The 12,196-nt window shown below is 43.0% G+C and overlaps 2 protein-coding genes across 6 annotated transcripts; one reads left to right on the top strand and one right to left on the bottom strand.

The window, feature by feature from the left end:
* The first annotated feature begins 480 nt into the window (after positions 1–480).
* On the top strand, positions 481–5,281 carry LOC124071835 (vacuolar protein 8-like). The gene is made up of 13 exons (XM_046412825.1): positions 481–752; positions 1,070–1,189; positions 2,358–2,477; positions 2,653–2,772; positions 2,875–2,994; positions 3,108–3,316; positions 3,403–3,448; positions 3,527–3,651; positions 3,808–3,939; positions 4,079–4,193; positions 4,326–4,460; positions 4,552–4,677; positions 4,838–5,281. Exons 1-13 carry the CDS (start codon positions 551–553, stop codon positions 4,969–4,971), a joined length of 1,704 nt encoding a protein of 567 aa, XP_046268781.1. The 5' UTR covers positions 481–550; the 3' UTR covers positions 4,972–5,281.
* map7a (microtubule-associated protein 7a) lies at positions 5,111–12,160 on the bottom strand. Of its 5 annotated transcripts, none has more exons than XM_046412806.1 (16): positions 12,025–12,160; positions 10,563–10,844; positions 9,819–9,914; positions 9,567–9,641; positions 8,991–9,154; positions 8,780–8,879; positions 8,508–8,624; positions 8,140–8,315; positions 7,877–8,001; positions 7,544–7,782; positions 7,292–7,460; positions 7,051–7,219; positions 6,797–6,901; positions 6,646–6,696; positions 6,268–6,499; positions 5,111–5,987 (listed from the first exon to the last, which is right to left on the bottom strand). In XM_046412806.1, exons 2-16 carry the CDS (start codon positions 10,687–10,689, stop codon positions 5,977–5,979), a joined length of 1,956 nt encoding a protein of 651 aa, XP_046268762.1. In that variant the 5' UTR covers positions 10,690–10,844; positions 12,025–12,160; the 3' UTR covers positions 5,111–5,976. The 5 variants fall into 5 exon arrangements, with proteins under 5 accessions (XP_046268762.1, XP_046268761.1, XP_046268763.1 ...); XM_046412805.1 differs by lacking the exon at positions 12,025–12,160 and adding an exon at positions 11,019–11,598; XM_046412807.1 differs by lacking the exon at positions 12,025–12,160 and having other exon boundaries at positions 8,140–8,291; positions 10,563–11,598.
* Positions 12,161–12,196: the final 36 nt, after the last annotated feature.

A 12,196-nucleotide genomic window follows, 5' to 3' on the forward strand; every position in this document is an offset into this window, starting at 1 on the left:
AGGGCGGGGCGTGACAACCATGTTCGTGACGTACTAACGTAAACAACGAATTCACCAATGAAAATTCAGGCCCGAATAATTGACATTACGTAACTCTATATGTAGCTTTCTCATTAGCACGGGTACATTGAAATACCACAGTCATAAAAAACAATAAGCATAGTGTTGACATTATTTAAATAACAAACTCCAGATTTGAGACACTATCATATTGCGCAACACAGAAGACTCTCCCCAAGAGTGAGACAATATAATACATTTTAAACAATACAATTACATTTAATATAGAGGCGGCTGTAAAAAATAAATAACAGTATATCCATTTATAATCTAACACTTTAAAAACGACCCAGATAATAAATCTGTATCGGCTATTGTTAATTTATTGTTTAATATTGTTTTCAGGACTTTTGCCTTTTACTAAGAGCGGTGTAAAGGCTCTGAACAATGTAATGTAACGTAACAATAACGTGACGCCTCCAAGGGGGCGTGTCCATGTGCAGGTGGGTGAAACGGGCAGGTGCCATACCTCCTTACCAAAGACGTGGTAATGGCTTCTGTCTTTTGTGAAAATTGCTCCCGGCTGCTCAAAAACATTACTGCACAGTTGAGGAGAGTTTGCAGAGAGCTTGAGAGAAAAATAAGAGACGTTTTTAGAGAAGTTTGTCAGTGCAGCTGCTTCAGGACTACACCTGAGAGGAGTTCCCTGAGGAGAACGACTCAAGAGTTGGCCTCTTTACACCTGCTGCGTGGTAAGAGAGTTGAAACTGTTTACTTTCTTTGTTGTAGACAGGATCGTTGTACACGGGAAGCACACTGTCTTTGTCTGGCTCTTTTATGTAGATCACAGACTTTATACAGTTGATACAGTCGAGTAATTTAAGTTAATACGATTCATCCGCTGTCTTTGTAACATAAAAAAACGTATTCTTGTTTTATACAAACAGAAAAACCCTTGTGCTTTGTATTCACATAGAAAAAAAATCTGAATAAAACGAATTCTTTTTAGAGTTTTAAAGTTTCTTCTTAGGCTCACTAACCATCATTGTTTATCTCTTTCTTCTCTTAGATGCTGAAACGCAGCTACTTAACCAGGAAAGTCTGCAAGCACTGAACAGACTTGCAACCTCAGAACACACTGATCTACAAATGACTGCAGCCATGTATTATTTACATCTCAGTCACTGCTGTGAGTAAGAAAAAACAGATAAATTTATTTGTTGTTTATTTTTCTGACAGTTTTTATGATAGCAGTGACTTGCAGATCAGGAGCTCCTTAAATAACACCATTGTTTGCGCTTCAGGTTTCCCATATCACCCTGATATCACTCACTGTAGAGATAAGCTACCTAACGGGTATGACCAGTATCATGCAAATTTTCAACTGAATTCTCTTTCACTGTTGGCAGATAATTCCTATGATGTGTGGGCTTTAGTGTGACTTTATTATGAAGATTTTATTTTGAAATCCCACAGCATTTTATTAAGATAAATTGGTAACTGTAGGAGAAATATCTCAAAGATAAGTACAGGTTGTTTTCAGCAGCGTGAAATGTTTGATGACATGTTGTATTTTGCATGTTTGTGGCAGTTGACAGATTCCTTTGTTTACTTTGTTGAGGTTGATAGACAAAGGTACGATATCTCTTCCAGGACTTGAATTTAAAACCAACCGCCAGTCAAATATTTCATGTTAATAAGTAAGACCGACAACTCATTTACATTATATGCAACCCACTGATGTACATAGAGATGGAAGACACCTCTCCATTTCCTCCCATTGCACAAAAGTGAAGCCAAAATATCTTGGATACGAGTTCTGATATTTTGCACTGATGATGTCATTTGGAGCCAGAGTCTGTGCTGAAGTTTTCGGGCGGTGGAGCCAGGAGATCAAGTTCTTGCCCATTCACCCGTCTGACCTGATTATCAGCCACGCTCAGCTGTCAGTCGTGACATCTTGTCCCCCTAATTAAACTAATTAAAACTAAACTTCTCAGAAAAATGAACACTGAACAAACACCAATGTGATAAGAATGACCTAAGATGACAGACCTTCTTCGAGTAAAATTTATTTGATGTGTACTTTGCGTTCTTCATTTTTAGTTGAGCCAGAGTCTCCTCTGTCAAAGTGGAAGAGCAGGGATATGTACTGCAGCCAGCCACCAGGGGGCAACCAAGATATTTTGGCTTCACTTTTGGTGCTCAATTCGTCCATCTTTTATATACAGCCAATGGTTCAACCTTTTAGAGCATTCTAGGTTGTTCTAAAATGTAACTGACTCATTTAATTCTGCTTCTATAACCACAATAATATATTGTCTTGTTTCTTTTTTGCCGTTTCTATTGTGTTGCAGTAAAATCTCCCTTACCAGATGCCTTCTTGGAGCCAATCATAGTCTTACTTTTATCAAATGACCTGGATGTGCAAAAGACTGTCTCTCTCTGCTTGGTCAATCTGTTAGTAAAAAATAATGGTAAGAGATTTACGAGGTGATTAAAGTGTCATCTTTTGTTATTCATAAACTTGAACCTCTTCTTTAAGGTGTTCTAATAGGTCAAGTCGATAATGTGTCACAGATCTCACCTGACTTCACTTTGTCTGTTTTGATCAAATGGTCTGAATTAACTGCCCATGAAATGTGATCTCAGTGTGCAAAGAGTTGGTGATTGAAATGGGGATGCTGGTGCCCTTGCTGGAGTTTTTCCAGTCTGGTGATGCCACCGCTCAATGTCACTCCTGTGCCTGCATCACCATGCTGGCCTCCTCAGGTTTGTGCAGCCATACATTGTAGGGTTCATACAATACGAGTTCTCCCATAGATGAGCTGAGTGTATGCATTTGGGGTGGGGTTTTTCTTCCTTTTCATACAGAATCAAACAGAGAAGCTTTAGTGGTAGAGGGAGTCGTACCACTGCTGGCTTTAGCAAAATCCTACGACCCGCAGGTGCAACAGAACGCAACTTGGGCTCTGTTACATCTATCGCAGTCAGGTGAGATAATTACCTGTAGACCTCAGTGTTCACATATTTTTCACAAAACCGCAAGCTCATATTCTTTCCTGTGTAACTTTGCTTGAACATAACATCAGCCACCCCCCCCACAGATTACTCAGCAAGGATCTTATGCCAAGCAGGAGCCGTTCCTGTGCTGGTGCTTCTGCTGCAGTCCTCAAATTCGGAGGTTCAGTTTTACAGCTGCAGCGCTCTGTGCAACATCGTTGCTGTCCAGGAGCTCCACCAAAGGCTGCTCAGCACTGGGGGTCATTTTTTGTTAAAATCTCTTGTGACTCTCTTGTCTTCCTCTGTGCAAAAGGTTAAGTGTGAGTTTTTAGTGGCTGACACACGAATATGCAGGCAAATCAGCAACACTCTTAAAATGTTCTTTTGTTCTTTTTTCAGAATTCAGGCCAAGCATGCAGATGCCTACAGACTCTCTCAAAGAATGGTAATTATAAACAACAGAAGTTAGAAATTGACACCATGCCTGCAGCAGATGTCGTATGTTATTTTTTTTATAATGTAGTTCTGATCCAGGAGCAGCTGATGGAGCTTGACTGTGTGTTACCCCTGAAGGCTCTGCTGAAAACCTCTGCTCCTGAGTCAGCCATAACGCTACTGTCTGCACTGTCTGCACACCCGCCCAACAATGTACGAATTCCTACACAGTCAGACCTTTATAACAGAGTTGGAAACTTGTCATTCTTGTCTCTCTGGAAAAGAAGCCAAAAACGGTGACTGCAACCATCAGGCAGCTGTTCTGTTTAAATCCTATTATTTGATAGTATTTCTGTGGTTTGATTTCAGGATGTCCTGGTGAGTGAGGGACTGCTGGATGAAATCGGTCAGCTGCTTCATCGTCACAGATCCAACTCTGTTGTAATCACACACAGCTGCAAGATAATCGCTGACCTTTGTAGCTCCTGTATGGGTCAGCAGGTACACCAAGGCTGAAATTCATCATATCATGTCACGCGTCTTCGCCATGTAGTAAAGGCATGATTTGTGTGTACACGGTGCCCGAGATATTTAAGCCCTCTTAGATAAAGTCATGCTGAATCCCATCCTTGTTATCTAGGCTGTCGTGGAAAGTCTGTGTTTGTCAGGACTCCTCTGGGCCCTGCTGTCACCCACACTATCAGATGAGACCTTGCTGAATGTGACGTCTCAGTTACAGCGCCTGATGACCTCGGGTAAGTGAGCTGGACATTGATTAGGATTTATCTGTTTTGAACGTTTTCTTGGAACTGAAATATCTACTACTTGATTGATCACTTTATGTATTAAGCATTTCAACAATCCTCCCTAATTTGTCTCTAATTCAGATGCATTTAAGTCTAACGCGTCGCTGAGAATGACATCTGAACAAGTCACAAGACTCGTGAAGTTGTCGGGACAAATGCAAAATCTTCAGCTGTCATACAACAGTGCGGCTATCATCAGTAAAGTAGAAATGACAGGTAATGTTATGTGCAAAGATTGCTTGCTAATACAAAACATCAGCTGGTCAGTTTGGTGTTACATTCGGTATTTCTTCCACTGTTCACCCAGGGGAGATGATCCAGCTGCTGAGACCTCACTACATCAACATGTTGGACTACCTGTTAGCGTTCCTCCGAGAGAAAGACGTTAAGTTCCAGCAGCTTGGCATAGTTACAATATTCAACCTCAAGAAAGGTTTGTATTCATACAGTCCACCTACTCAGCAGCGGAGGGCACTGAGGTCCATTTAAATGATCTTTTCATAGTAGATGTCCCTACGCAGATCTAAAATACTCACTCTCAGACACTGTACTTCAGCGGTTCTTAGTCGGCTTTGTGGCGTCTTCCTCTGCAGATGGAGACTTCTCATCTCTGCTGGCTCAGAGCGAGTTGGAGGTTCAGCTCAGGAAGGTTCATGTGCAGACAGAGGAAACCAGGCGGCTCCTGCAAATGATTCAGCCCGTCTTTCCATCCTGTGATGACCCTTGACTTTTGTCAGTGTGAGCTGTACGAGGCCTTCACATTCATGCACTGAATGGACAAGCTGCATTTTTATATCGAGTGTTTATTTTACACCAGTGTTTTTAGTTTACAGTCAACAAATTAAGTGAAAAACAAGGCAGAGGAGTGGCATTGTATCAACTTTAATTAAATATGGCATAAATTTCAATTTTTAAACAGTTTACCAAGTGACAGATATAAGCAGTACTTCTACTATAAGATCAAATACTGATGATCAGATACATTTGTTTTTATATGCTTTTATTATAATAAACTCACCTAACCCCTAGGTCTCAAACTTTGCTTTGTAAAGTGATTGCGCGATTATCAAACAAAAACAGCTGTTAGTGCAATACATGTTTTTTTTGTGCATCGTATTCTCTAAAACAACACTCACAAAACCGAAGCAAAATCTTTGGAAACTAAGTTCCTTAGCAGCTTTGAAATATGTGATTGCTATACTTGACAAACTCAGAAGGGTAAGATATTTATCCCCCAACAACCTAAACTCTTCTTGGTTCTTAGCAGCCACTTGAGCTAATTATAATTCCACAGTGACAAAACTGAGGAAGGAAAGGTGCTTAGATGGCAAGAAATATCAGGAATAAGCAAGAAGCATATGGCTAACATATGTTGTGGTTGTTAGATTGGCTATTCCTAGTATTTCACAGAGGCAAGTCTATCCAGCAAACTATCATTATCACTGTCTACATCTACTGAGTTTTGGATAGTCACTATTAGTTCAGAAACCTGCTGTATTGAAGAAATGAATAAACAGGCTAACTTGCCCAATATGGTTACACACAGAAAAGTGAGCAAATGCTGACGTCCTCAGTGAGAGGAAAGGCTGTAATCTTTATTTATTTATTTTTTTAACATGCTCTTTCGAGGTGCCGAAGGTCAGCACGACGGCTGTGCTGCAGGAAGTCCTGTGTTTCACTGCTCACTGCTCTCCAACAAAACTTTTAGAACCTCTGTCGGCTTTGTCAGCGCTCAGATGACCTCTGCACATCAAGGAGACAAAAATAAATAAATGAATAAATAAAATGTTTAGGCAAAGCTTAAGAGATAAGTTAAATATCTGTATACTGTGTGTACAGGAAAGGGATCGCCCAGTGAAATTTGCACACTATAAATGACCTGCAAAGTCCTCATCTGGCAAAACCAGGTAGTATTCAAAGATCTTTGTCTAGTGTCTCCCTGAAAAAGACCTTGTTGGCGCTTGCCGTTAGTGTCCCACTCCGAGGACAAATGCTCTCAAGTGTTCTGCCGGTTGTGTCTCACCTGCACGTTGGTGGGTTTGGATTTCCTCCAGGCCTGCGAGAGTCCTGAGAGACCTGCGTTCTTTGAAGGCCACAACAGGCACCATGTCCTCCTCATTGTTTAGCCTCAGCTGTGCCGTCTTGGTCCCCACTGGAAGCTTGACAGCATCTTCTATGGTGCCATTGTGCACTGTGGGCTCCGCGTTTTCCTTTGGTTGGGCTTCGTTTGGCAAGGTCCTCACTGGTACAGATTTCTGTTGAAAATTAAATGGTCGGTTTAGTCAGGGACAAGCTGTTTGGCTTTCAGAATTGGAGCTGGTTAGTTATTAGTGGATACTGTGTGTGCGTCATAAGAGCCCGGGGGTGATGTACTTCTGCAAAACTGAACAGTAAATCTCACCATATCTGGAGAATCTGTCCTTCTGGTTCTCCGCATGATCTCCTCAAGTCGCTGGAAAAGAAAACCGCTTTGTGAAAACTAAATAACACAGAACTCTTGGTTTTAACAGATCATCCATAGTTAAGGTAACTGTTTATTTTATTTTCCAAACCTTTTTTCGTGCTTGGCGTGCTGCCTCCTCTTTCTGCGCGAGCATTTCTCGCTCTTGTTTGATCTGCTCTGCTTTTGCCCTCTCCTTGGCCTGTTCCTCCTCTCTCTACATTAGACAAAAGCACAACACACAACAAAGGGAAAACATGAGTAAGCATGAGGGAAATAAATGAGTAAAAAGTATCCACAAGAACGCCTGCAGGAGCAGATGTGAGTCCATTTGCAGTTTCACCGAGGAATATTTGCATTTCTTGCCTGTTTCTGCAGCAGAGCCGCTTCTCTCATAGCCTGAGCTCTTTCCTCCTCGGCTCGTCTCTGCTCCTCTTCCTCCCTTCTCCTCTTCTCCTCTATGAGACGCTGAGCCTCGGCCTGCTGTCGTGCTCGCTCCTCTGCCCTCCTGCGCTCCAGCTCCTCGCGACACCGCCTAGAAATGACACAACATATAGTCATCTTGCTTCTGCTGCGTTTTTGTCTCAAAGGTGGACACGCTTGTTACCTTTCGGCCTCCTCTCTTTGCAACCGCTCCTGCTCCTCCTTCTCCCGTTGAAGTCGGGCCTCTCTCCTCTTTTCAGCCAGGAGACGCGAGGCCTCCTCCGGGTCTGTAGTCCCGGCTGAAGGCCTGCAAATGACCTGAGGAGGCTCTGGAGCTGAAGGGGGAAGAGGACCTGAGGAGAAAAATAAGTTCTGAAACACATTAAATACCGCTTTAAATAGTGCACTTTGTGTTTTAAGCATTCCTCCAACTTACTTCCGTCTCCTGCTGTTCTAGTTAGAACTTCTGTCTTGTTGTCAGGCAGGTTTGAACATGGAGTCTCTGGTGGGTTTTTGTTCCTCCTCTTCTCTTGCTGACTTTCAGCTGATGTCCGGACAGGCCTTGAGTTACCAGGAGAGAGGGCAGAACTACAAACGGAAACATCTTCCTCTGGGACCGACGGGAGCTCATGCTGCAGCGGGGTTGGATGTCTGCTGACTGATCTCCGGGGGGTCCTTTCAGATCCAGCAGAAGAGCGCAGATGTCCCACTTTGCTCAGATCACGGCTAATATGTCATGAAAGGTTGTTGGTCAAAACATTTCACCTACCGTTCAGGAGAGGGGGAGGCTGTTCTGCTTTTTGTAACTGTGGCCGGTTTGACGGCAGGTGATCTAGTATTTGAGCCGCTACTTGAGTTCTTCCCTTTAGCTTCTTGCTGTCTCACCGATTTGACCTAAATCAGAAATAGGAAAAAGATACTGCAATCAGAATTCATTTTTTAGACATCACGTTTCCTTTCTTTTAGCCCCAAATTCTGACTAGAAAAGGTAAACACTGAAAGAAACAGAAAACTGGGTGATCCTAGAATTACCTGTGCCAGATTGATGCGTCTGTGCTGGCTGTTGCTGGGACTGGGGGAAGCAGATGGCCTGTTGTGGACTGAACCAGAGTGTTGCTGGGGCTTGTGATGGGGGGTGGTAGTAGTGGTGGTGGTGGTGGTGATAGTCATGGAGTGGAATGAAACTGCACGGCGACAAACATGGACAACTGAGCCAGTGATTTGGAGGAAATACGGGCAAATGGTGGGAACAGTGATGGGAAAGCGGAGTGAAAATGAGCATTGTTAGAAAATCAAAGAACTGGAAAGGTTAGTTGAAGTAGTTTCTGCAAACCATTGGCAGTGCATCGCTGTAATATTAAAGCAAATGGTTGCAATCTGTTATCGTGAGGGAAGAGTACCTTCGTCTCCTGACTGACAACCAGCACTCTTGCTCCTCGCCAGATAAGAGCATGTGGGGGTAAGGAGGCGACTGACCAAGTTCTTCTCCCATGTTGTCAGTGGTAAGCGACGTGGAACTAGCGTATTGATCGATTGGCCGTAAACGTGTTAAGTGCAGCAAAAACAGAAGATAAGGCACTCCAAGATACTGTTAAATGTGGTGTTACGAGTTTAGAAAGATCATGTTAAAAGACAGGAAAATAAATAAGATAGCACATTTGTCTTTACTTACCGTTCTTGGTGAGCTTCCTTCCTCTTGAGTTTTGACCAAGGCTCTGCTGGGCTCTTTGGCTCTTCTCCAGTGTCCTACGCACTGCTGATTCATATCGCTCCTTAATTCAGGAAAACAAGCTTTCAGTGTTGGTGTTACTCAATCCAGAGCTGCCAAAGCATCACCCTTGCTAAAAAATGAAAGATGTTTGACCTCCACCATCAAAACTCACTCTCTCCTCCTTCAGTCTCTGCTTGCGCTTCTCTTCCACAGCAGCGCGCCTCCTCTCCTCCTTCAGCCTCTGCTCCAGGAGTTTCTTCTTGCGCTGCTGCAGTTGCTGTTCGTGGTACTGCCGGGCCCGCTGCTCCCGCTCCAACCTGCTCAGCTCCCGGGAGGCTGAGGAAAAATGGTCACCAGTATAAACAGACGAATCGCTCATGTGCGTTAATCTTCCTAGAAATTAAGGACGATGCACTGCGTCACTGTTGTGTCTGCGCAGATTCTCAGTCGTCCAGGTCATCTTGCGTAGAGGAGCTTAAATTGTGGCAGCTGGACTTCAGTTTAAAGGGAAGTGGCTTCACTTCCAATCCATAAGGCTTCTTCAGGTCTGATCAACTGGTCGGGAGTCCCAGGTATTAAACCTACTGACTAGATGGCAAACCCAACCAGCCAATGTATGACTGCTAGGGGGTTGAATGGAACTGAAGAAGGCTTTTGGATGAGAGGTGAAACGTCTTCGCTTTAAACTGAAGTCCAGTTGCCACAACGCTCTTCTGTGCATCAGGTTTACATGAATCAGCTCTCGTACCAAGCAGCTTCTGGTGCTCTTCTCTTCTTTCCCGTGCCGCTTTCAGCCTCTCATCAACATTTGGTCCATTAGCCACTAAAAAGGCAAAAATAAAACTAAAAATAATACCTTCTAGCCCATTGTCAAATGCCACAAATACATCAAGCATTAGAAACCAAAATCAAGTCACAGAAAGTCATGCTCAAAGTCACTGCTCGTTATTTTAATGAGTCGACAGCCGCCTGATGAAAGTGTGAGGTGTGAGCGTCAAACCTGCTGTGGCTCGTGGAGCGGCTGTGTTGCAGATCTGGGCAGACTTGTTGACAGAACAGGCCGTTTTCTTTGCCTGTGAATTTGGTTTGATATTTTCTACAAGTGAGGGAAAGAAAGGCAGCATGTTACTGGATAAAAAAAAATATTCAAAACCTCTGATCTCTTCAAGGTTTAATTTTTGCACAGACTGATACTCCCTTGATAGATGTGAAGGGACAGTTGCATAAAAACAAACAAACCAGGAAAAAACAATCAAAAACAAATAAGCTTGAAAGATTTGTCACAAAATAGTGGCTGTTATGGACTGTGATGGCCTGAGGGTCAGCTGCAAATAAAGGAGCCATTATGGACTGTCTGCGTATAAAAGGCGAAAAGAACATGCGAGCACCTGATCACTAAGACTAATGTGTAATTCAAATAAATGAACAAGGGGGGGGGGGGGGGTCACATGGATGTATTCCTTTAGGGTTAAGCAATGTCTGCTTATTCTACGTGGATTATGTAATCTGTGCGTACAGATGCCCCCAGATTTCAGCTTGCTTATGGTAGCCATGTTCTCAATTAAAGAATGACAGAAGATTTCTCAAAAAAGGTACTGCATAATCTACATATTCTGTTAATGCGTCGTCAGTATGGTCATGATGATCATGTTATTTGTGATCTGCAGTCATGCCGGCTTCGCTTCAACGAAAGGCTTGCTTTGATCAGATGAATCCTACCTAAACAAAGACAAAAGCTACTAACCTCCTGCTCTTTCATATCCGTTCTTCTTCCTCTGGCTCTCGATGGTACGTGTAGAAAGTGGTCCCTGCGATGGAGGGATGACACTCTGTTTCTTCTGCACAGCCATGCTGGCTACTGAGCTTGGCATACCAATGCTCTCAGTCAAACCCCCTCCCTCCTTTCTCTCCTCCTTCTCCTCCTCCTCTTTTTTGAATTTCTATTTCAAGATGCCTTCAGGTCCTCGCTTTCCAAGTGTGCTGTGCAAGGAACTGCCCTCTGCATCAGCTGCTTGTCCATCTGTGCCTTTCAACCCAGTAGAGAAATAAAGCAAGAAAACAAAGCTTCCAGTTAAAGCCCTTATCCAATGGAAATTACTCCTGTCTCCTTTAAGGTTATGGAAGTCTGGAGAGATTCTGATCCTGAGCGGGTCTCGTCTATAAAAAGGCTACTCCCGCGCCCTCCCTTTAAAGATCTCACCCTTGTGAGCTGCTCTGCTTTACTTTCAACATAATATAGCTGTGTCACTTTAATTCCCCCACCACACTGCCTGCTTGTTCGGTGAAAGTGGCCAACGGGATGCAGCGTTTGTTTCCTGGAGACAGAAGAAAATGGAAGCAAAGCCGAGAGCCTGTCGTCATGAATAATTACCATGACAACAGCAGTGTAATATTCAGTGACATACACTGCTTGGACATAAACTCTCTCTCTCTGATGGAGTCAGTGTCCTCAATAGATGAGAACTGAGTGTTTTTACCCATGATTCCTCTGGGGTAAATGAAAAGGTATGACCACTAGATGGTGGTATTTCTGTCTCTGCAGCAAGCTGAGGTCACGCTGGCCTTCAAATGGCTTCAGTTGAATTCACCGAAGTTGAGTTTTAACCGGAATTAATTGATTTTAGTTTGGGGTCAAATGAATAAAAAGCCCCATCAATTTGGAATAATTAAAGATAAAAATTTCTCTTTTAGTTCCCACAGTCAGTTATTAATTTCTTGTTTTTCTCAGTACATTTCTTAATTTCTTTTTTTTAATATATGTAAACTTGACTGTGAAAAACTCTTTGCTTTATAAATTCAAGATAGTACTCATTTTCAACCCTTATTTACTCTACAGCAGGTTTGGCTGTTGCTTGCGAGTGATGGAGGAGGGCCGAGATGTAACCGAGATCTCATTTTTACATTTCTAAAATCAGCATTCAATAAACCTGTCCAAATGGCAAACAGCAACAACTTAAGAGAAGATACGTTCAAAACCAGTGCGGCTCTCAACTCAAAACCTCCAACACATAAACATCAATATTTCAGCAACAAAGTTCAGCCACTTCAGAAAATGACAGGAGCAACCAATACCAATGCTAGTGTTGTAGTAGCATGAGAGCACATGAACCAGCAGACATCAGCTTCACAGTTTTCTGACACAAGAAAACAAACAGACATCAACTCAGGCTTAGCATGTTAGCACAAACATAAAGCAAATACTTAACTTGATGAAGTGACGTCCAGCCTCTCAGGGAAACGTTTGCTTCTCAGTGGTCTCAGACACATGGGAAATAAGACAGTTAAACAGGGCTGCTAAATCCAGGCAGTGTGCAGCACAGACAGCAAGTATCAGTGCAGCAAGTGTGAAAGCACAGAAGCTTTCTCCCAACATCAGTT

Source organism: Scatophagus argus, chromosome 15 (genome assembly GCF_020382885.2).
Source record: "Scatophagus argus isolate fScaArg1 chromosome 15, fScaArg1.pri, whole genome shotgun sequence".
Lineage (NCBI taxonomy): Eukaryota > Metazoa > Chordata > Actinopteri > Scatophagidae > Scatophagus > Scatophagus argus.

What these genes read in the sequence shown, in the direction of transcription:
- LOC124071835 (XM_046412825.1), top strand. Translation starts at nt 551, where the DNA reads ATGGCTTCTGTCTTTTGTGAAAATTGCTCCCGGCTGCTCAAAAACATT. An exon ending in TTTACATCTCAGTCACTGCT is followed by an intron (nt 1,190 to 2,357) that starts GTGAGTAAGAAA and finishes ATTGTGTTGCAG; the next exon opens with TAAAATCTCCCTTACCAGAT. An exon ending in CACCATGCTGGCCTCCTCAG is followed by an intron (nt 2,773 to 2,874) that starts GTTTGTGCAGCC and finishes CTTTTCATACAG; the next exon opens with AATCAAACAGAGAAGCTTTA.
- map7a (XM_046412806.1), bottom strand. Translation starts at nt 10,689, where the DNA reads ATGCCAAGCTCAGTAGCCAGCATGGCTGTGCAGAAGAAACAGAGTGTC. An exon ending in TTGTCAGTCAGGAGACGAAG is followed by an intron (nt 8,316 to 8,507) that starts GTACTCTTCCCT and finishes TCACTGGCTCAG; the next exon opens with TTGTCCATGTTTGTCGCCGT. An exon ending in GCCTCCCCCTCTCCTGAACG is followed by an intron (nt 7,783 to 7,876) that starts GTAGGTGAAATG and finishes TGGATCTGAAAG; the next exon opens with GACCCCCCGGAGATCAGTCA.